Source organism: Gadus chalcogrammus, chromosome 14 (genome assembly GCF_026213295.1).
Source record: "Gadus chalcogrammus isolate NIFS_2021 chromosome 14, NIFS_Gcha_1.0, whole genome shotgun sequence".
NCBI classification, from domain to species: Eukaryota; Metazoa; Chordata; class Actinopteri; order Gadiformes; family Gadidae; genus Gadus; species Gadus chalcogrammus.
The window spans coordinates 19,751,399-19,772,960 of record NC_079425.1 but is presented as its reverse complement, the minus strand read 5'-3'; the positions used below and the strand labels follow the sequence as shown (position 1 = coordinate 19,772,960).

Below are 21,562 nucleotides of genomic sequence, written 5' to 3'. Positions count from 1 at the left end.
TGACATCAAATCAAATCAAAGAGAGAACAAGACTGAGAGCAGACGAGCCACGAGCTCTGAACATCAAGCAGATAGTCATCTCCAGGCCCACACACACACACACACGCACGCACGCACGCACGCACGCACGCACGCACGCACGCACGCACGCACGCACGCACGCACGCACGCACGCACGCACGCACGCACGCACGCACGCACGCACGCACGCACGCACGCACGCACGCACGCACACACACACACACACACACACACACACACACACACACACACACACACACACACACACACACACACACAGAGCTTTCCCCCCTCCTGCCCAACAACATGATGGCTCGTCTCCTGCCATTGATTACACATTCTGTCTTTTTTTCGCAATTGGAGGTGAAAGACAACCAGCTAAATGAGCAATTAGCCGTCATTGTGGGGTAGAGTGGGACGCGGCTGCCGCAGAGCCTAGACAGCGTAAGCGTAAGTGTTCCAAGTTTCGCAAAACACACAACGTCTAAATGAGGAGAAGACACACAAGACAGGACGCAGGGAGGCAGAGAGAATTCAGAGGCAGTAAGATGTGGGTGAGAAAGGTGTGTGTGTGTGTGTGTGTGTGTGTGTGTGTGTGTGTGTGTGTACGTGTACGTGTGTGAAAGAGGGAAAGACTTTGTATGCGTGTTTGTGTTTGAATGAGTGAGTGTGTGTGAGAGAGAGAGAGAGAGAGAGACAGTGTGTATATTGTGTCTGTGTGTGTGTGCGTGTATGTGTGGATGTGAGTATAAGAAAGAGAGCATGAGTAAGACAGAGTGACACTGAAAGAGTGATTTCCTCATTGCACGGCCATGGCATTGTCTTATCCACTACGCTGTTTCCTCAACTAAATGAATCAAATCCATTAATTAAATACTCGTAAAGACTTTCCTGGGGGAAATGGCTAATGGCTGAACAGTCATGTACATATGCTAATTTTAGCCACATCAAAACAACCGCAAGAAGAAAAGAAAGAAACAACTCCGGGACTTTTTTCTTATAAAGATATGATCAGTAATTCAGGAAGAACATCTGCCCCGACTTGAAAATATTCCCAGGCTATGAATCACATATTGATATCCAGTTGGATGTATATTAAGGCCTATTATTTTTTCCTTTACATTTTTCAAAACAAGGTAAAGGTTGTCTGGACTCTGTGACTCTGTGTCAAGTTTACTTTATGTTGCTGTTCCTTTTACTATTAATGATACTTTAAAAGCACATACAACTACTTTACGATACAGTTGTATCATAAGGTCAAGAAATATAATTCAACTGTCGATTGTTTTTACAGGTTGGTTGTTTTTATGTGTCACGAGAACAATTAAGCCCAAAATCAAAATTATGAATTATGGCTATGAATATATTGATTTGAAATATGTATTAAATATGATCTATATAAAATCATGATGATGCATGATGCACATAGTTATCCATTACCAGACGATATGGAATTCAAATTATGTGATGGGAAGTTCCTAAGAAGTCTGACATCTTGGTACTTGGTAACCAAATATATATTAATCCAGCCGCCAGTTATCATTCTTATTTTAATGGTGAAGAAGCACCAAAATGGTAGCTTGGAATGTGCGTGATCATACTCATAAATTAAACAGAGTTCAGAAAGCTCCATGCTAGGTTCACGCTGTACGATAACCTTCTGTAATGGCCGCTTGTACCCCGAAACTTTTAAATCTTCTCCAGATCACTCATCGCTCAGCTCTAGCTCTAGAGTCCTGCTCTCTGAGAGACAAACGGAGGCAGAATGCCTATCAGGCAGCCATTTTGTATGGAGATAAAGAAGCCTTATCTCGTTGGGCCAGGTGCTTAGAGTGCTGATCCAATCAAGAGCTGCTTAAAAGAATTCATTGACTTCTGAACCCTGCTCTCATTGGTAAATGTTTGGAAGAGACGAAGACGGAAGAGTCTAGGGGCTTTTCTACCTTCTATTTTACTGTGATGTGAGAGAGCCCACTGCTGATGTCATGCATGCGTCAGTAGACCAACATTAGCCGCCTCGACGCCATACCGGAACCCCAACTGGTGTTCTATCTGAAAACGCTTAGAATAGCAACAACAATTAAAACAATGATTATCAGTCCTCCCCACCCCTGGTTTTTGTTTTTTTCGTTTTGGTGATGCTGGACTTTGACCCAGGCCTGGTTGTGTTGTATTGACAAATGTGAGTGAATCCAAGAGTGAATGTCTATAAAACACATTCAAAGGCATTTGGCTGACACTTTGTTGTAGTAACTATGTAAGGTATAATGTCTTTAGTCTATCATTATATTGTTATATTATTATTATCATTATTAAGTAAATTAACGCTGTTCATTTTAGCACAACTCATACGGCAACTTTCTAAATGAATCAATTATTTGACACAAATAATAAATGATTTTATTGATCAAGAAAATATTGTATTGCTTCTGCTCATATTTATTTGTGTGATTCGACAGATGGAAATAGCGTCCATAGCAATGGTGTGTTATTCATAGCACCAGGCTATTCAGAAATACAAAAACAACGCTAAATGATGTTATTGGCAAATAAGAAATAACTATTTATCAATCTTGTAGAATAAAAATATTAAAGAGCTGCATGAGCAAATTATAATAAAAAATGTATATAAAAACAACTGGAAAGAGTGCATTATTCCTGTAGCTTCCTTATGGGTTAGTTCTAGGAATCATAACAGAATCTTTTTTAGAATGTATTTATTTATTTTTATTAGTGCGTAATGAATCCCAGAAATGGAAAATCTCCACAAAGGTGGTTCTAACATGAAGCTTTTATGAAGACCATGGGGATACGGACAGTCTCTGAACAGGATGAAGCAGTTCCACAGGTTTCACTCAGGAAACCTCGTTCGATTTTTATCACACACTTACTCTGCGGTTATTTTCAATACTTACAACATTACAAGGTGATTTTGTGTAACATTTTCACGATATGATATTGTCCTGATTGTTAGCTGTTTGTTAATTATCTACCCTGTACATTTTGTCTCGCTTGCTGGCTATAAGTGATATTTTTCCCCCATCACATGAAGGCTATTATGGCACTTTGTTTGTTGACCCCAGAACTGAAGAGGCAGCATAGATTATATGATTGGCAGCTAGTTTAGTAGGTCCTCTCTTCCGGGGGTGTGGTCTTAGCTCATCTGGGGGCGTTACCTGAGCTTCCCCTGGTATGGCCTATGCTCCCACTGGGGCGTGTCTAGACAAACCCAGTATCCCTGGGTTAGAGCTTCTGACCCTTGTTTATTCTATGAAGCATGGTGTGGCTAAATGCCACCACTCTACTGACCAAATGCCACAGGTGTGATTCATAGTGCGTGCGTCAGAGCGTATTATTATTTCGCCCGGACCGGGAAGCCCAAAAGGTTGTGGAGCCGGCCCTCTCCTTGCTCTGGCCATCTCTCAACTCTAATTGGTTGGCTGCCTTCAGAGTTAATGGAGGTTGATTGACTGATTGTGTGGCCCTATGAGACGATGTCAAAGTACACCTAGACAAGACTATCCAGTCCAGAGACGTCACTAGCGAGTCACTCATGCCTTCGTTGTCTAGTTGTGGAACTGTCATCTAAGTGTTTCCACATATTGGCTGCTTTACTTTATCAGTCAGTCTGTCTGTCTGTCTGTCTGTCTGTCTGTCTGTCTGTCTGTCTGTCTGTCTGTCTGTCTGTCTGTCTGTCTGTCTGTCTGTCTGTCTGTCTGTCTGTCTGTCTGTCTGTCTGTCTGTCTGCTCATCCGTTACTATTTGTTCCTTTGTCCATTCGCCTGTCCACATTGACAACTGTCTGGCTGCCTGTCTATCTGGTGGAGGGCTGAAATACCTCTAGTTGTCATCATCCACCCCACCCATCACTCCTCACCCACCACCCTATCAACCCTCCTCCACCAACCTATTACCCCTCACCACCCCAATAGCACTTCAGCTGAACTCCGTTACTTTTGCAACATTCCTGGAACTATCTTAAGAGCAGATACACATCCAGAACCCAATAACAGCCAGCATTGCAGTTGCCTTCAATTGCAGCCTGTAACCAAAGCCTCATGTGCAAAACAGTGACCTGTGATCCATACCGTGAGCCACCGAGATAAATTAGTTTATGCTTTGTGGAGCTTGGTTAGCTTCCTAAAATAGCGCAGGGAACTCTCTTTTCTAAGAGCCCATTAATGTAGCTCTTACGAGTGCTTAAGTGGCCGACCAGGAAGGAGTGTTTTTTTTGCTTTCATGATTGGCACCCAGATGGCCGCAGTTACCTAGGCGACAGGTCCTGCCTGTCACTATTCATCAAGTCCCCATACAACTGGCAAGGGGTTGCAGTGTCTCTGCACAGCATCAGGGACCTGGGGTTGATCCCCATATCCAGTCTGGTGTTGTGCTACTGATGCTGTCCTGTCCTAGAAGACGGAAGCTGCGTTGCTGCGAGGTTGAGGCGACATCTGTTGCTGATAACTGAATGTCTCTGCTCTGTTGAACACCCATCATGTGTGTGTGTGCGCGCCTGCGTGTGTGTGAGGGTGATGCTCAGCTTGAACTGGCCCCGCTGCAGGCCAAACTAAGCCTCAAGAACTGAAATAAGAGCAGGAATGGCACGAATGAATGGATAACCTATTAGCCCTGATGGACAACACCGGGACACCTTTCCTCCCCCCCCCCCCCAGTAAAGTCAATCACATGCCAACCATTAATTACCAAATGGATACGGGAGGCTTCAGTCCATATGGAGTCTGTTTACCCAGAATGCTCTTCGGTATCGACTCCTTGGCCCGTTCACCTCTGCAGGGCGACAAAGCCATCAGTGGGGTATTCTTTACCGATGATGCTGGTCGACCAGGGAAAGTAAGTGTTGTTTGTCAATGCTTGCATGACTCAACTTCATGCAAATGAGCCGCTGTGTCGATGTATAATGGGCGACAGATGTGCTCATTTGATGTTCTTCATCTGTAAAGAATTTACTGATTGACCCTTCTGTCAATTGCAAATTGAACATCAATGATCAAAAAAACATACACAAAAGTTGGCATCTGCTATATGAGGTATGCCTTCAGGCTAAACTTTAAGCTTAGCTTATCTTCTGCCACCTTATTACTTCAAATAAAACATAGAGTTCAGCAAAATATCCAAAGTGTCCTGCAATCAAAATGTGTGTTTAAAATTAAGTGTGAGAGTGTGGTGCTATCATAATGTGTTACAATTGAAACCCGATATGGCCAACATCTTGCAGGAAAAAAAAGGTTGCAATGACTGGGCGTGTGAAAATAAGATGTGTGGCATGCTTGTTAAATAAATACAGTTCTTCAGGGTCCATCATTTAATGGTAATTAATTTGACTTATTCTTGTCATTAGCATTTAAAAAAAAAGTATTCTGTAAAAGGATAAATTGGACGTTAATGAAGAGTTTTCTTTATCCATACCTCTTATTACATTTCTCTCTCTCTCTTGCCTCTCTCTCTCTCTCTCTCTCTCTCTCTCTCTCTCTCTCTCTCTCTCTCTCTCTCTCTTGTCTCTCTCTCTCTCTCTCTCTCCTCCTCTCCTATTCATTCTCTCTATTTGTTTCCTTTGCTAGCTAATCAAGGCTTTTTCATGGGGCAGTTAAAAGAGGGCTTGCTATAAACTATGGGTATTGGGATTTAATTTTACTGCTCTGTCTCTGGTCTTCTGTCATCGTTTACCTGCGGCCGAGACAGTGGCCACGGTCATCACCACACACAGATGGAGAAATCTATTTATCCAATCATTTGTTTTCCAGTCGACGATGTGCTTGCATCGCCGGGGATTTCCATGGACAGTAAATCATGTTTGGGGGCGGAGGCGGTGGCGATGGAGCGTAATTACCCGTGGTCCCTCTTCACGTCACGGCCTAAATGGTCCCTCCGTACGTCAGGGGGTAAATGAGCCAATCGCAGCCCCCGAGAGGGAAGAAAAGGCGCTGACGGTGCAGTCTTCATCCTCTGCCGCCATCCTCATCCTCGTCATCTCCTTAATCAACAGGGAGTGCCCATTGTTTACCACGTTGGCCGTTGGAGCCTCTTCTTCCGTTCCTGTGACATCTGCCTTGATCCCTATTGGTTTCTAGTTATGATTATTATTGGTAGTAGTAGTACTGTTATTGTAGTGGTAGGGTGTAATAGGAAAGTTATAAGTTGCACATTCTGCGTCTTTAACTGCCATTTGTTGGTATGGGCCTGTTTTCTTGACCCCCTTGGGAAGGTCGAGAAGCCAGGGCTCGTACTGATTGGGCACGGCTACGACCCCCTTTATGAAGATGATCGAATCTCCTGAGGAGGTTCATCCATAGTTTACCACCATCTGGTTAGCCAATAGAATAGTTTTATTGGGGGGCAGAGCTGTTCTCTGCATCCTGAGTGCTACTGTATAAGAAGTCCTTGCTGTTGCCAATGCATTCTCCTTGCGGAGCTCTTAAGGTACGCTGGGTGAGCTCCGGTCTTTGGCCTTGGATGATTCTATGTTAAGCCTCGGATTATTGTTTGTTTGTATGTTTTACTCTTCATTCATAAACAGTTTAGACAGAGACGATTGACGTGGGCCAAATTCCCAGCACAAGGGCCAGAGGACAGGGTAACCTAGTGGTTATGGTGTCCTTTTGCTTTCAAAAGGTTATTAGTTTGAGCCCAAATATCCACAGTCTACCCGAGACATCCTTGAACAAGATTACTCTTTCCTATCTGCTCCTTAATGACCTGTACACCGACTCCTCTCGGATGAGTGGCTGCTGCCATTGATTGCTAAATAATAAATACTGGCAGAGAAAGCATTTGCAGAAGTAGTGGTAGCGGTGGGTTGCCGAACATTTTTGCAAAAGAAGTGGAGATGGAGAGGAGGTGGGGGGAGATAGGAGGAGGATAGAGGGGCGTTAGTGCAGAGGGAAGGGGAACAGAGGAGGAGAGGTAATGGGGGTTAAGAGTTTTACTGCGGAATCACAGTGTGGACCGCAGGCCAAGGCTACTGAGGCTTAGGGCACACACGCAGACTCATTACTGTAAGACGTACACCCACACACCCCCACTCACTCACACACACGCACGCACGCACGCACGCACGCACGCACGCACGCACGCACGCACGCACGCACGCACGCACGCACGCACGCACGCACGCACGCACACACACACACACACACACACACACACACACACACACACACACACACACACACACTGACCCATGCAAAAGTATTATGGGATTTTCACCTTCAGTAAGAAAGGCTTGATCAGCAAAAAATAAAAAACATAACTCAAGCGCTTTTCCCGAACTTCTTAAAACAGTAAATTGTTCAATTTGAACATCAAGCTCCCAGGCAAACCATACACACTGAAACACTCTCAAAGTGACACACAGACACACACACAAACACACACACACACACACACACACACACACACACACACACACACACACACACACACACACACACACACACACACAGATACACACTCAAACACTCACACACACACGCGGGAGCACACACACATGATTGGTGTTCAATAGAGCAGAGACTTTCAGTTATCAGTTATCTGCAGTGCTAAACTCTCCCTTTCTCGTTCTGCCCATCCCTCTGTCTCCATCCCTTGCTATATATCTTCCTCTTTCACTCAACCTCTCTCTATCTCTTTCTCTTTCTTTATCTCTCTCTTTCTCTCTCTCTCAATCTCTCGTTCACCTTCTCTACCTATTTCTCTTCTCTATCTTTCTCTCCATCCCCACCTTTCTCTCTATCTCTCTCTCTTTCTACTCCAGTTTTCCATTTATCACTCTTTCTCTTTACCTCTCTCTCTTTCTTTATCACTAACCCTCTCTCTAGCTCTTTTCTCTATCTCTTTCTTTCCCTGTCTCTCTTTCTATCTTACTCTCCCTCTCTCTATCCATCTCCCTCACACACCCTCACATGCACACACACACACACACACACACACACACACACACACACACACACACACACACACACTCACAAACAAACACACAAACACACATACACACACAGGCAAACCCCACCACACACTTTCTCTCACTATCATGCACATACACATAAACACATTCTCTGTCTAGTTGTCAAACACCCAAACACAGTCTTCTGCATCCTTGCTGGAGCGACACAGAGAAATAATCCCTAATCATATTCCACCACTTAGGACCTTAATACAGAATATAGTACTTAATGTAGTACCAAGTTCGGAGGCCAAACCAGGCTAGCTTCCAACAAACTTAGGAGAAAAATAATAGAATCTGCCAACGCAACAATGCCATGCTCAGCATAAAGTCCTGTTTCACTCCTGTCCAGGTCGCTGTACATCATCTTATTGGTAATCCTAGCACGCAGAGCGCACTTCTGCAGTAGTTGGAGCCAAGTGAATGGCCTGCAAACCCCCCATTTTAAAATGTTTTAAAATCTTTTTTTACATATAAGATCTTCCAACACACACACACACACACATACAAACAGACACACACACACACACACACACACACACACACACACACACACACACACACACACACACACACACACACACACACACACACACACACACACACACACACACAACCAAATCAGATTTTTTTTTGGGACAAAGCTATATTGCTGTTCAGGATTTGGCCTTCTCCACTTTTTACAATCTGATTTTGGGAGGTCAGTCCATAGCAGTACCAGCTAACCCCTTACATCACTTTTTATCTAAACTAAGTTATTTAAGGGTTTTGTTTTCCTTTAAATAAAATCCAATAAGAAGAGTGGGAGGGGGCTCGTTCAAACAAACGTGAAACATTATATTAAATTCTCTTTTAATGTCATCATAGTCCCTATAAACACTGTGTTCTCATTTACGAAATGGACTCTTTCGGATGGATTATTTTTCTCTGCAACAAAAGCACATGGTCAGCCCTGGTAATCCTGTGGACGATGAAGAAAGGCGTAAATGGTCTCTTTGAGAACAGCATGCAAAGGGCCCCGGTCAGTCCGGGCCCTTCTTCATGAATAGACCCACCGCGGCACTCTAAACACCTAGCTTCAAAGCGGGGGTTGACGCTATGCGTCCGCCACTTTTGTTGTTCCGGTGCCCTCGCTGCTTCCCAATGAAAAAAACAAGTCAATAATTTCACATGACCACAAGAGTGGGATAATAGAACTGACGCGTTGAGGCAGCATACCTGCTCTATTCATGTCTGAATGGAGCAGGCTGATAGACAGGACTGAAAGCACATTGTTTAACCTCGGGCAATATTATAATAACTAAAAGCATACACACTAAATGTCTTTGGTGTGTATGCAAGTAACATTTTTTTGTTGTGGTGACTTAATCCTCCGTGTTCGGTTGGTTGCGCTAGCATTGGATTTATTCACAGTGGTCCTCCTTTATATAATCTCTTCACATGTCACTCCCAATGACACGGTAAAAACTAGTATTGACAAAGGGACAATGTGTTGTCGTGTTTGCTTTGACAGCATGGTGGCCTCTCTGTTTTACAAGCCTGGTACTGCTTTTCTTTACTTATTAGGAACCAACCACAGTAAATGGTAGCTTGAGTAGTCTTAGTAAACTAAATAATAGATTAAGTATAGTATTTAGTATACTAAGTAGTATAAGCTACGTCATTGTGTAAGGGATGCAAAGTGTTCCTAAGATATTCCCATTTCTCAAGTTGGATTTTACAATTAAATGTAATGCACTATAGTAGAAGTCATTTTAGAAGACATTGATAACCTAGACCCATTGCGTGGTAACCTTTGTTTATCATCAGTTCTCAGAGCTATTTATGTAGGATGCTCATTTGTCTTTGGAGAATGCTTTGTTCTGTCTGTCCGCTGCGTCGTCCGTCCAACAAGTCCCCCTCTGCCCACCGGCTGGAGAGTTAATGGAAGAGCGATCAATGCGATGGTGACGTGTCATATCCGCCTCTGGCCTATCTTCAGCCCCCATACCCCTCCCTTCCTCCCCCAATCAGGTTTTACCCTCCATCTGCATCTGTACGTCTCTCTCTCTCGCTCATTTTTCTCTACCCACTGAGAACCCAAAGGATTTGTTTACAATCATAAAGAATCATATGCTTTCAAGTGGTAGAGTCGTATGTGTGCGTGCATGTGTGTGTGTGTGTGTGTGTGTTTGTGTGTTTTTGTCTCCCTGATCTTGAGATGAGAGATTAGAACACTTATAAACATCAGATGATTTATTTATTTGCCTCTTGTACAATTGTCCTGTCCTTGTCTGATTTCTTGTATCTTTGCCCAGAGCATCCATCCATCCACACCTCATCAGAGTCCCTGGAGTCCATTTTCAATTATTTCCCACAATTCAGTTTGCCGTCCTGTCCATGGTGGGCTGAGGCAGCAGATTCGATTTGTTCTGTTTAAGTAATGAGCCTTGAGTCACGATGCTTGGCTTCATCGGGCTCACGTAATGGCCGACCATTTTGTGGCACAGATTGCAACCAAAGAAACCATCCAAGAGACCAACCTCGCCTAGTCCCTAAAAGCTGACCCACCCCACCCCTCCACCCGTCCCAGCCGCTTCACCCCCACAGGCAATAAAGACAATTGTATTAAGTAGCCACATAAGATTCCATTAGAGCTGAAATGGATGGAATTACATCTACTGTGTGTGTATGTGTGTGTGTGTGTGTGTGTGTGTGTGTGTGTGTGTGTGTGTGTGTGTGTGTGTGTGTGTGTGTGTGTGTGTGTGTGTGTGTGTGTGCGTGTGTCCGTGTGTATATATGTATGTGCGTGTTTTTGTCTGGAAGAGACAGAAGAGGTTAGTAAATGGGGGTGCATGTGGGCCTAGTGACTAAGATTTCACTCAGCATGTAAGATACACCGACCATCACCATCACTCATTCATACCATCACTCATCCATCACCCTCCCTCATTCACAATATCACTCATTCATTGCCCACACTAATCCATGACATCACTCATCCATCGCCCACACTCATTCATCCCCCTCAGTCATCCATTAAACCACTCAACCTTAATATAATTGATCCATAACAGCAGCTCCCAGTAAGACAGTGGTTGTACTGGGAAAATCTAAGTTTCCACAAGTAGACAGCTGTGGATATACCAGTCAAATCCCAATCACCACCAGTAGAAGACCATGGTTCTACTGGGCAGATCCAAGTGTCCACCACCAGTAGAAGACCATGGTTTTACTGGACAGTTCCCAGTGTCTGGTTGTACTGGCCAGCTCCCAGTATCCACCAGTAGAAGACTGGTTGTACTAGGCAGGTACCATTATCCACCAGTAAAAGGCTGGTGGTACTGGACAGTGTCTATTTATGTGTACATGTGTGGAATACGGCTACTGCAGCTCTCAGTGTCCACACACAAAAGACTGTGGTACATCAGTTGCAGTGATGAGCAGAGAAGGATACAATGTTGATGTGTTTGAAGAGTTAGGAGATAGCCCAGCCGAATAAAGATAAAAACAACCCATACACAAACATGGTCAACATCTGACTGATGCCAAAGCTTAGCTTTACACAGTCCTACCATCACAGGATCCAATAACCTTGAAGCTTAACTCATCCACACACACTTGAGAAATGTTTGGAACACACACACACACACACACACACACACACACACACACACACACACACACACACACACACACACACACACACACACACACACACACACACACACACACACACACACACACACACACACACACACACACACACACACACACACACACACAAAGACCTGGTCTGTGGCGGAGCTTCCGTTTGATTAGTACCAGGAACAATTACTGTAATCCTGCCATCTCAACACAGGAGCTGATAAGAGGAGCACACAAACACAAACACTACCACACTCACACACAGGGACATAACAGCCCCCCCCCCAACACACATTAACACACAGACCTCAAACAAACACGCACACACACTGACACACAAACACACACCAAGCCCCTCTTCAATCTTAAACTTCTTATACATAAATACATGCAACACATATTCACAACTACCCCTGATTACATACACGCACAAACACAACCACTAGTTCTAAACACAAACTATGCCTCCCCCCCCCCCCCCCCCCCCCCCCACACACACACACATACAAACGAAGACAAACCCACACACAAACACAGACACAAACAGAATGTCTTGGTCGGAATTCTGTTAGTGTACATTTCCAAGTCATTTTAAAAATGTTTACTTTTTCTTGAAGCAATTCTTCAGTTCTATATTTTAAGATGTCTCTATATAAGAAGAACATATGGGATTGTGTATCAATCATTGTGTGATAGTGTTATGTCATATACTTGTGAGTGATTGCAGCTGGAAAGCCCCTGGCCTTTGTCCAAGGAAACCCTGTGGCCGTCAGTGACTCTGATCCCTCTAGGAGGCCCAGAAGGTGACCAAGGCTGTAGCAGAGAACCTCACATTTACCTTCAATCAAACACCTCCAGCATAACACACAAACCTTTGGTGATGTGGGTACTGAATCATTTAGGCATCGCTTTCATCCACAAACCGACCATCATCCACAGCAGTCATAAAATACCTGTAACTTTGGAACACATTGATCATGCCATCATCATGCAATTGAATACTTTTATCCAAAGAAACATGCATGTAATTAAGGAACAGGTAGGGGTTATCTCAGGTCTCAGGTTTTCTCTGCAATTTGCTTTGGATAAAATGCATCCTAAACGACCAAGTAGTAAATACTATTGTATGTTTTGCATCAGATGCAATTACATTTAAATGTCGAATATAAAACAATGATCAATCCAACTTTCAATCCAATCCAATGATTTTAAATAATTAAAACAAACATCCTATTTGCAATCTGATGTACACTGAATGATCACATTTTGCATACACATATGTGACCACATCACTGATGCCTACAAGTGTATTTGGTATTTGTTTGTTTATTTGGTAATGATCTATAATGATTGCCATGGCCTGGCTCGCGATGAAGACAATCAGTGGACCAACACACCAAAGAGGAAGGTTAACCAAATGGTTTGAAATAAAGAACTAGAGTCAAACCAAAGTGGAACAAACCAGGTGTTTGGTTCATCAGCTAATTCTGTGTGAATGCCGTGGCTGGCATGCGTCAAGATTAGATGCTGTGGTGTGTGTTGTATACAGGACCAAAATTAACCCAAGAACTAATCAACCCTGATGGCCAAGGAAGCAAAATGGATAGGGGAACGCAGAGTTCCTCAGACGAGCATGGAGAAAACCTGGGACCAACAGATTTCTAGTAGGCTTTATAGGTTTGATTTATTAGACACACCAGCCAATGCCGCCTCTCTGTAGTACGCTAGAGATAGGACACATCGATTAGAAACAAAACAACAAGCAGCAAATAACGGCACAGGAAACAGACTATGCTAGGACATCATCCCTCTTAAGAGGTCACTCTAAACAACCCAAAACTCGTACTTTGCTACCAGGTCACACTTTGCTGCTACCGCATAAGAATAGGGTACAGAGTAGGCAGGAGACACAAGAAATATGGGCAGGGCATCTGTATCAGCATTAAATATAAAGAATGCAAAAATGTCAAAGGGTAAGGATCATTATGCATGTTTACAGGGGCTGAAGTTGAGCCGATGTATAAAGTGTAAGGTTACAGGGGCCATACCAAAGAAGGAGCCTCCTTCTCAGTTACCAAATAATTCAGCTGGAGCGGCTGATCTGGCTGAGATGCCGCCAACACTTCAAAGGGAACAAGGAGAGCCATAACATTTACAAAAGCTCTGTGACAAGCTTGTGACCCCACAAATACGGATACAGATATAACTGATTTCCCCATACGTCAATGAATACCACATCATCGAAGCGTACGGCAAGAGATAGCTCCACAGGTTTAGATAGTATCAATGTTAAGGCTAGGAATGGGATTATTTATTTGATAAACAAAGTCAACCACCTGGATATTACCCTTCAATCCCAAAGGAACAGCATATTCGGCTACTTTGGTACTCACCAAATTTATTCTTGAATCTATATTTTCCAGTCTCAGCAAAATTATATGGATGGTCATCTTACAGACACAGCAAAACTATGTTTGATTGTAGTTTTTTGTGTTATTGAACGCATAAAGCTGTTAAAATAAAAAACACATTTATTTTGACAAATCTCACCGTTTTAGATATGAAAAGGAATAGATGATCAGTTGATAAAAAGAAGAAAAAGATCCACCAGTGTGAAAATGTCCACTACGTGTCAACACTGCTGCACATCTACTTAGAAATTAAACTGTAAACGCTGACTTCAGTGGCCTCCGTGTCTGCCTCCGTGCATGTGCTCAATCCAAATTGAACCCAATTTGCATAATCCGAATTGAACCCGACGTTCAAAACATAGTCGAGTCTCCAGTAAAATATGTCCCGAATGTATCTATTTCAGAATAGTCCTTTACCTCCTCCAAAATGCTTAAATTAAGAAACGCTAGGCTACATATTTAATTTGGAATAATCTACGCGGTAGACTCTGTCTATCGTTACTGTATTTACCATACGATAGAGGACTTCATTCACATAATGGGCCTCCCAAATACAAACTATCCTGTTTACTTTTCATCCCTTTACCGTGCCCCTGGGTAGACAGGGAAATATTATGTGAATTAATTGGTTGTAACTGATTTTGTTACATCTTAAAGGCACCCAGTGCAACTTTATGTAAACATTCAATGAAAAATAAACATTCAATTTCTAGTCTTTTTTACACGTAGTAAGTTTCAATAACTCCATACCATTACATATCGACATTCAAGGAGCAAAGATGAGACGTCGCTGTGTGGTGAGAACTGATAGAAAATCGTAAACAACAACAATCGCCGGTGGGGAGAAGCCATTTTTCCATTGACTGGAAGCCTGCTTTATTTATTGTAGGTTACAAAAAATAAAGAAAATGGCGGCATTGTTGTTGTTATCGATTTTCTATCAGTCCTCACCACACAACGACGTCTCATCTTTGCTGCTTGAATGTCGGTATGTAATGGTATGGAGTTATTGAAACTTACTACGTGTAAAAAAGACTAGAAATTGAATGTTTATTTTTAAGCCTCGAAAGTTGCACTGGGTGCCTTTAATGTTTTATTTTTTTGGGCCCTTTGTTGTGTTTGTAGGATGATAGAGGGCTAAAACCATGTTTTGACATTAAAACTGTATCATTATTTCAGCCTGCACTTGGAAATAAGAATTTTGTTCTTAATTTGCTTGCCTGGGTAAATAAAGGTTAATAATAATAATAATAATAATTATCACCATCATGAAGAGAAACAACCAAATACCCTTAATTAATATTTGATTCAACAGTAGCTCCAATACAACATATTCATTAAAATGGCAGCCCCACTTTTGACTGATGTGAGCCTTGTACCAACTTGTAGCATTACTCAAAACATATTGTAAATGAAAAGAAACTGCCTTCAGGTTTACTTGTCATTAGACGTTTCTGCTATACAACAAAACAATGTCAAATGTGTGGTTAAAGCGTCAAAATATCAAAGTAATAGTGCCAAGAACAAATAGTGCCACGGAATGTTTCTTACAGCTGCCTTCTCCTAGGCAAAAGCGATGACCAGAGTTTAGTTTCTTCGTTGCCAAATCTTTATTTGCAACCAAGAGATCTAAGATCCTTACAATGCCCTCCTTGTGTATCAGATTGTAATCATCAGGGCTGCAGCATCTGAGACCTTGTTAATCCTATGCTCAGAAACATATGAGGCAATGTGCTTTAGCACAAAATCTTTAAACTTTTTCCAAGACAAGTAAGCCCTTCATCTTCTCAAGGGACTTGATATACGCATCTCCACACCAGCCATTCAATTGACACTGTATTCTACGAGCAAGCACTACATGCGTTCGAATGTAACCCATCTTTCAAGTGTGGAATTTCTGCCAGTAAGCTTCTGGGACCAATTCATAAGCTTTCACAAATACTATTTCAACCTCAGAATAAACCTGACCATCGGTTTCAATGAGCGCCAATTGGGCTTTCTATTGGCTCTCCCTCTTTGGTGTGGTGGTCCACTATGTGTCAAGGCTGGGCTGAGGCCATAACACATTGTTGACCAACACACCATAGAGGAAGGTGAACCAAACGGTCTTATTGAAAGAAATCAAGTTAAGCTGAAAGAAAACAAACCAGATGGGTTTGGTTCTTCAGTGAAATCATTGTTTAGGCTATGGCTGGCATGCATGGAGATGAAATGCAGTGGTTTATGTGTGAACTTACACACACAGGACCAAACAGAACCCGAGATGTTGTTAAACTACACTCGTTGTTAAACTACACTCATGTCATGGGAAAGCAAAAAGGACCGAGGAACATGGAGTTCCTCCAACGAGCATGGGGAGAACCTGAGAACAGATGTCGAGGCAAGATTGGCGTCATTCTGCCTCTCTGAAGTGAATGGTCTAGAGATAGAACCCATAGATTAGAAACAAAACAACAACAAACATAGCATAGTTTGTCTACAAATATCATTTTAGTAAAGGTACGGCCACACCAACCGCGTTGCTCGCGTTAGGGGCGTTGAAAATCGGCATTTTTGCATAGGGAACCATTGGTCTAAGCGCGGTACACGCGTTGAAGCGTTGAAGCGTTGCGTTGGGGGCGTTGGGCGCGGCAGTTGCACGTAATTACGCACGTAAACGCAGTAACGCGCCCAACGCACCAACGCCCGGAGTTCAGAACTTTCAACGCTCCAACGCGTGACGCTTAGCCGCGGTAGCCAATCAGCGTGGAGCTTGACCCGACGTCACTGGCAGAGAGTAGTGAGCTTGCACAGAAGCATACGGCCGACATCTTTCTTTTTTCTTCTGGGTGGAAATAGTAACATAGTTACGCCATTAAATGCGTTTATGGAAACATTTCTAGCGAGAAATGTGCATTTTACTTTCATAATGTTCGCTCAGTGAATGTGAAGGATGTTTGGTTTGATAGTTATGACGAAGAGGGAACGCTCCGTTCACTTGCATGGACAATGGACTCATCTAGCTGCGTTGGCGCGTTGACGCGTTGGAGCGTTGAACCACCCCACCACACACTGGTCAAGCGTCATGGTGCGGCCACACCAACCGCGTTACTCGCGTTGGACAACGCGAGTACCGCGCCTAACCTGACGCTTGACCAGTGTGTGGTGGTTCAACGCTCCAACGCGTCAACGCGCCAACGCAGCTAGATGAGTCCATTGTCCATGCAAGTGAACGGAGCGTTCCCTCTTCGTCATAACTATCAAACCAAACATCCTTCACATTCACTGAGCGAACATTATGAAAGTAAAATGCACATTTCTCGCTAGAAATGTTTCCATAAACGCATTTAATGGCGTAACTATGTTACTATTTCCACCCAGAAGAAAAAAGAAAGATGTCGGCCGTATGCTTCTGTGCAAGCTCACTGCTCTCTGCCAGTGACGTCGGGTCAAGCTCCACGCTGATTGGCTACCGCGGCTAAGCGTCACGCGTTGGAGCGTTGAAAGTTCAATTTTCTGAACTCCGGGCGTTGGTGCGTTGGGCGCGTTACTGCGTTTACGTGCGTAATTACGTGCAACTGCCGCGCCCAACGCCCCCAACGCAACGCTTCAACGCTTCAACGCGTGTACCGCGCCTAGACCAATGGTTCCCTATGCAAAAATGCCGATTTTCAACGCCCCTAACGCGAGCAACGCGGTTGGTGTGGCCGTACCTTCAGGTTAGGCGCGGTACTCGCGTTGTCCAACAGGGGCGGACTGGCCATCGGGAGGTTCGGGAGATTACCCGAACGGCCGGAGAACAATTCATAATATTGTAATGCCCACGGAAGAGGCAGTGAATGAAGTATTGATTAGAGAGCGATTTATTAGATACCACCGCTAATAAACCATTGGAACACTTCAACACCAGTAACCACAGCAACGCACAACAAACCCCGGCCCGCCCCCATCTCCCAAACCCTGTGTATGTGTATGACAATTTTTTTCCACTAAAATAATTGTATCTTGCACTATTTAGATAATTTTCAGCCTTGATTTACCTTTCTAGGCACATGTAATTTCTAATATTTTGTACATGGACAAGATTGCTTATAAAATATTTCCCAGTGATCTTCACAATATTCTAAACACATGCACATCCCAACATTGACATGCCGTTGCAATGCACATATCCACGGATAAGGACTAGTTTTTATTATTTTACACCGTGGCAAAATTCTACGCGCGCTATTCCCGCGGTCTCATACAAGGCCTCTCCATCCCAAAGTCCCGGGCCAAATTTTTGGGCCAGTCCATCCCACTCCCTCTCAGGATAATAATAAAATAATAATAATAGATTCAATTTATATAGCGCTTTTCACGTACTCAAAGCGCTTAGGATACTCAAGTGTTCAGGCATCCAAGTGTTGCTAAACCATCTAGTGGCTTAAAATGTAATACATTGTTTCCCTGGTGTTGTGGTCTTCAACACCCAATGGCAAATAACATAACATTTAACAACTCATTAGGACACATATCATAAAATAACAACAATAAAAGGTCCCCTCAATTTGGAGGTTACATGGTCCTGTGATTGCTGAAACACTTTCCACCACTCCTCAGCAATTCGCTATGGTGTTAACCAATTCATGTTGCACTGCCTCCCTCTTCTGGAGGTTACGGGAATGCCAGACACATATGAGCTATCCAGCTACCCAGCTCCATGTTTGCAATGCAAGACTACAATTAATATTCCAGAAGATGAAAAATAATGATGGCTAGAGCGATACGTAGATCGTTCTCTCTTCTCCAATGCGGGTGACTTCTTCTTCGGCATGGATACAGCTAGCACAGCTAATGTATAGTTATTATAGCAAACATTTCCACCTAACCTCAGCAATAGCCCGTTTCTAAAAAAAACAGTATTATCAGAGGAATGATGCTCTGCTGCCATCTTCTTGAAATATCGGGAATGCCAGGCACATCCAGCAGAAACTATGTGCAGAACCCAGAATGTTATCAGCTGGAGCTGGTTTAAGGAGGTGATGAGCTGTTTGTAGTGGTAACCTACTCCCAAACAAATTCAAGTAAAAATGGTGATGACTAAATAGTTTTCAAAGTAATACAAGAAAACAGCAGGGGGCAGGGATTTGAATAAACATGCATACTAATATATGTATATCATCATATTAACTTTTGTCTAATGTGGTCAACCTTGATGATTGTTGTTTGTTGAAGATCTGAAAGCATAACAGACCGGTGCTGAATTCTAACTTGCAGCTCTGCTAGAATTTGCTTCCTACTCCCGAGGAAATATCGCGTGATGTTGGGAAATATTCAGAAAACTTGTTTGATATTCCGCAGGACAAGGTCCGCCACATATCCAAACTAGCATTCATTATTTACATTTCGCTTTGCCTTCGATAGAGGAGAGCGTATACTGCTATATATGTCCTTACATGATAATACAATAGGGTAGATATCCCAGACGGAATATAAAGTAAAAACGACAGCTTGTCAGTGACGGTAAGTTTTAGATGGTTCAGTTATGTTCCACATTGGGAATGGTGTGCTGTATGTGATCACACATGTTGCGATGTTGTGCTGTCAATGCTGATGTTAATTGGGGCAATTTAAGCTAACGGTTTGGGGAAAAGAAGAGCGCGAGACCATTGTCAAGTGAACTGCTGTGGAATTTTCATTTCCGGCCGCTGATTTTTCAAAATTATGTGTTTTTCATATTAACCAATCTCTGTCCAGTTATGACTTTCTCGCAGTCGACCGACATTAAGTAATTTAAGTGATTATTTACGTCGAAATGTGTCGAAATGTTTGAACTAGATCACGATTTTGACACCATTTACATCTAGCCATTTAGTGACTTTCCCGTGTGGCAGAAAGGATCATGCAGTTTTTAGAAACAATATTCTCTATACATGACAAAATGTATATGCTGTATTATAAATACATGCGTTCATCTGGATTATAAAATTAAAGTGAAAGGGATATTCTGGTGTTACAGCGGCAAATTACAGAAAAAGTGCAAATTAAGGTTTTATAGTGTATATATACCGCTGGGAATGGGAGATTATAGAGACATATATCATTGTGTGAATAAAAACAAAATGTGAATATAAACTTGTAGAGACTTTTATTTTGCAATCACCAAGGAATCCGGAAAATGTAGCGTGCGGACGACGGTGGTTCTCATGGATCTCGCAGAGGGAGGTCGATGCAAAATGCCATTCGGAAGTTCCATCGTGAAAGGGTTGGGGGATCACGTCAGGGCTGCTTCATAGCCTCAACCCGCTTATTATCTGCCAGGGGGAAACCGTGTCTCTCCGGGGATGGATCTATCGCGGTAGGTTTCACGAAGTTTGAACTCTGTCTCGGTACGTGAGGTGGAGTTCAGTATGCATACGCGTGTCTTCCATCGCTAACGTTACTTTCCCTTTTCCCCACCGGCCCTACACTAGTTCCTCCTAGAAGCTAGCTAGCGAGCAACTCGGGGCTGGGTTTTAATGAACCCACAGCTGTTTTGGTACCCAGCTAATCTCTCTCGGTCTCTCTTTCAGCTCCCTGGACCATCGGATACTGGTCTAGCCCTGGCGATGTGAAGACAGTAGAGGATATTATGCGTCCGTGTGCGTCCTCCACCCTCTGAGAACCCTGTCGACGACCTATTGTTTTGGGATGGGAGATGTCGTGTCTATGGAGCAGCCCTCGTAGCTAGCTGGGGTGTCCGGCTAGCACGACTTGCATGTTTTTTTAAATGTTTTCCTTCGTCTCGGAGAGGTGATTATTGAAAGGTTGCCGACCTCCTTCAGTTTCTTGGAACCCTGTCTGTGTTGACAGCAGACACCATGGGTGAGAACAGCCTGGACGTCGCCAACGTTAAGGTGGCGGTGCGGGTCCGTCCCTTTAACAGGAGGGGTGAGTGGATTATGTTTGATTACTACTACGTAAAGCCTCTGTAATGTGTTAATAAGGCACTTACTCTGCCATATATGTCCAATGTGCAGCGTTCAACCTTTTTCCCCGTGATGACACCAGGTTTTAGTTGTCGGCCAGAGGGCACCTTTCAAGGCCATGTGTCATACAGGCGAAGCCGACGACGGGTTCACTGCTATGATATTGCTCACGTTCAACAAGAATAGACAATCCCCCATTCTGTTTGACAGGAAAGAAATTAAGCGCATGACTCATCTGCGTCTAACTATTGCACCGGCCACCGTTATTATGTGCGTTAAGGAGATGACATCAAACAAAGGAGGGTTGCATAATTCTATCAATACTCGTCTTTTACAGATGTTTCTAATATCTTGTGGGGATCGATTCGTACAACAGTTGCTGATAACTGACACGTGGAATAACAAATATTTGTAGACTCATAATCCGGGTAGCCTAATATACAATACATAGCCGTAGTGCCGAAACGGTGCCAGACTAATGAATTACGATTCCTCGCCCTAGTGCACGCTTGTCAATTAGGATGCATATTTGCAGCTCCGTGTTCAGGGAAGCGGCGATGGCATTTTTGGGGTCCTAGCCAAGTAGGATTCTGCCGTGGGAGACCATGTGCTCG

The 21,562-nt window shown here is 43.4% G+C and overlaps 1 protein-coding gene across 3 annotated transcripts in view; it reads left to right on the top strand.

Moving 5' to 3' along the window:
- Window positions 1–19,300: 19,300 nt before the first annotated feature.
- The window catches only part of kif13ba (kinesin family member 13Ba), a 35,202-nt gene continuing 32,940 nt past the window's right edge, over window positions 19,301–21,562 (top strand). For 2 of the 3 annotated variants that reach the window (XM_056608395.1, XM_056608393.1), the window contains exons 1-3: window positions 19,302–19,503; window positions 20,148–20,338; window positions 20,553–20,910. In XM_056608395.1, the coding sequence (XP_056464370.1) occupies window positions 20,841–20,910 (70 nt within the window). In that variant the 5' untranslated portion in view covers window positions 19,302–19,503; window positions 20,148–20,338; window positions 20,553–20,840. Of the gene's footprint in view, window positions 19,504–20,147; window positions 20,339–20,552; window positions 20,911–21,562 lie in introns of all 3 variants that reach the window. The other variant, XM_056608394.1, reaches the window with a different exon arrangement.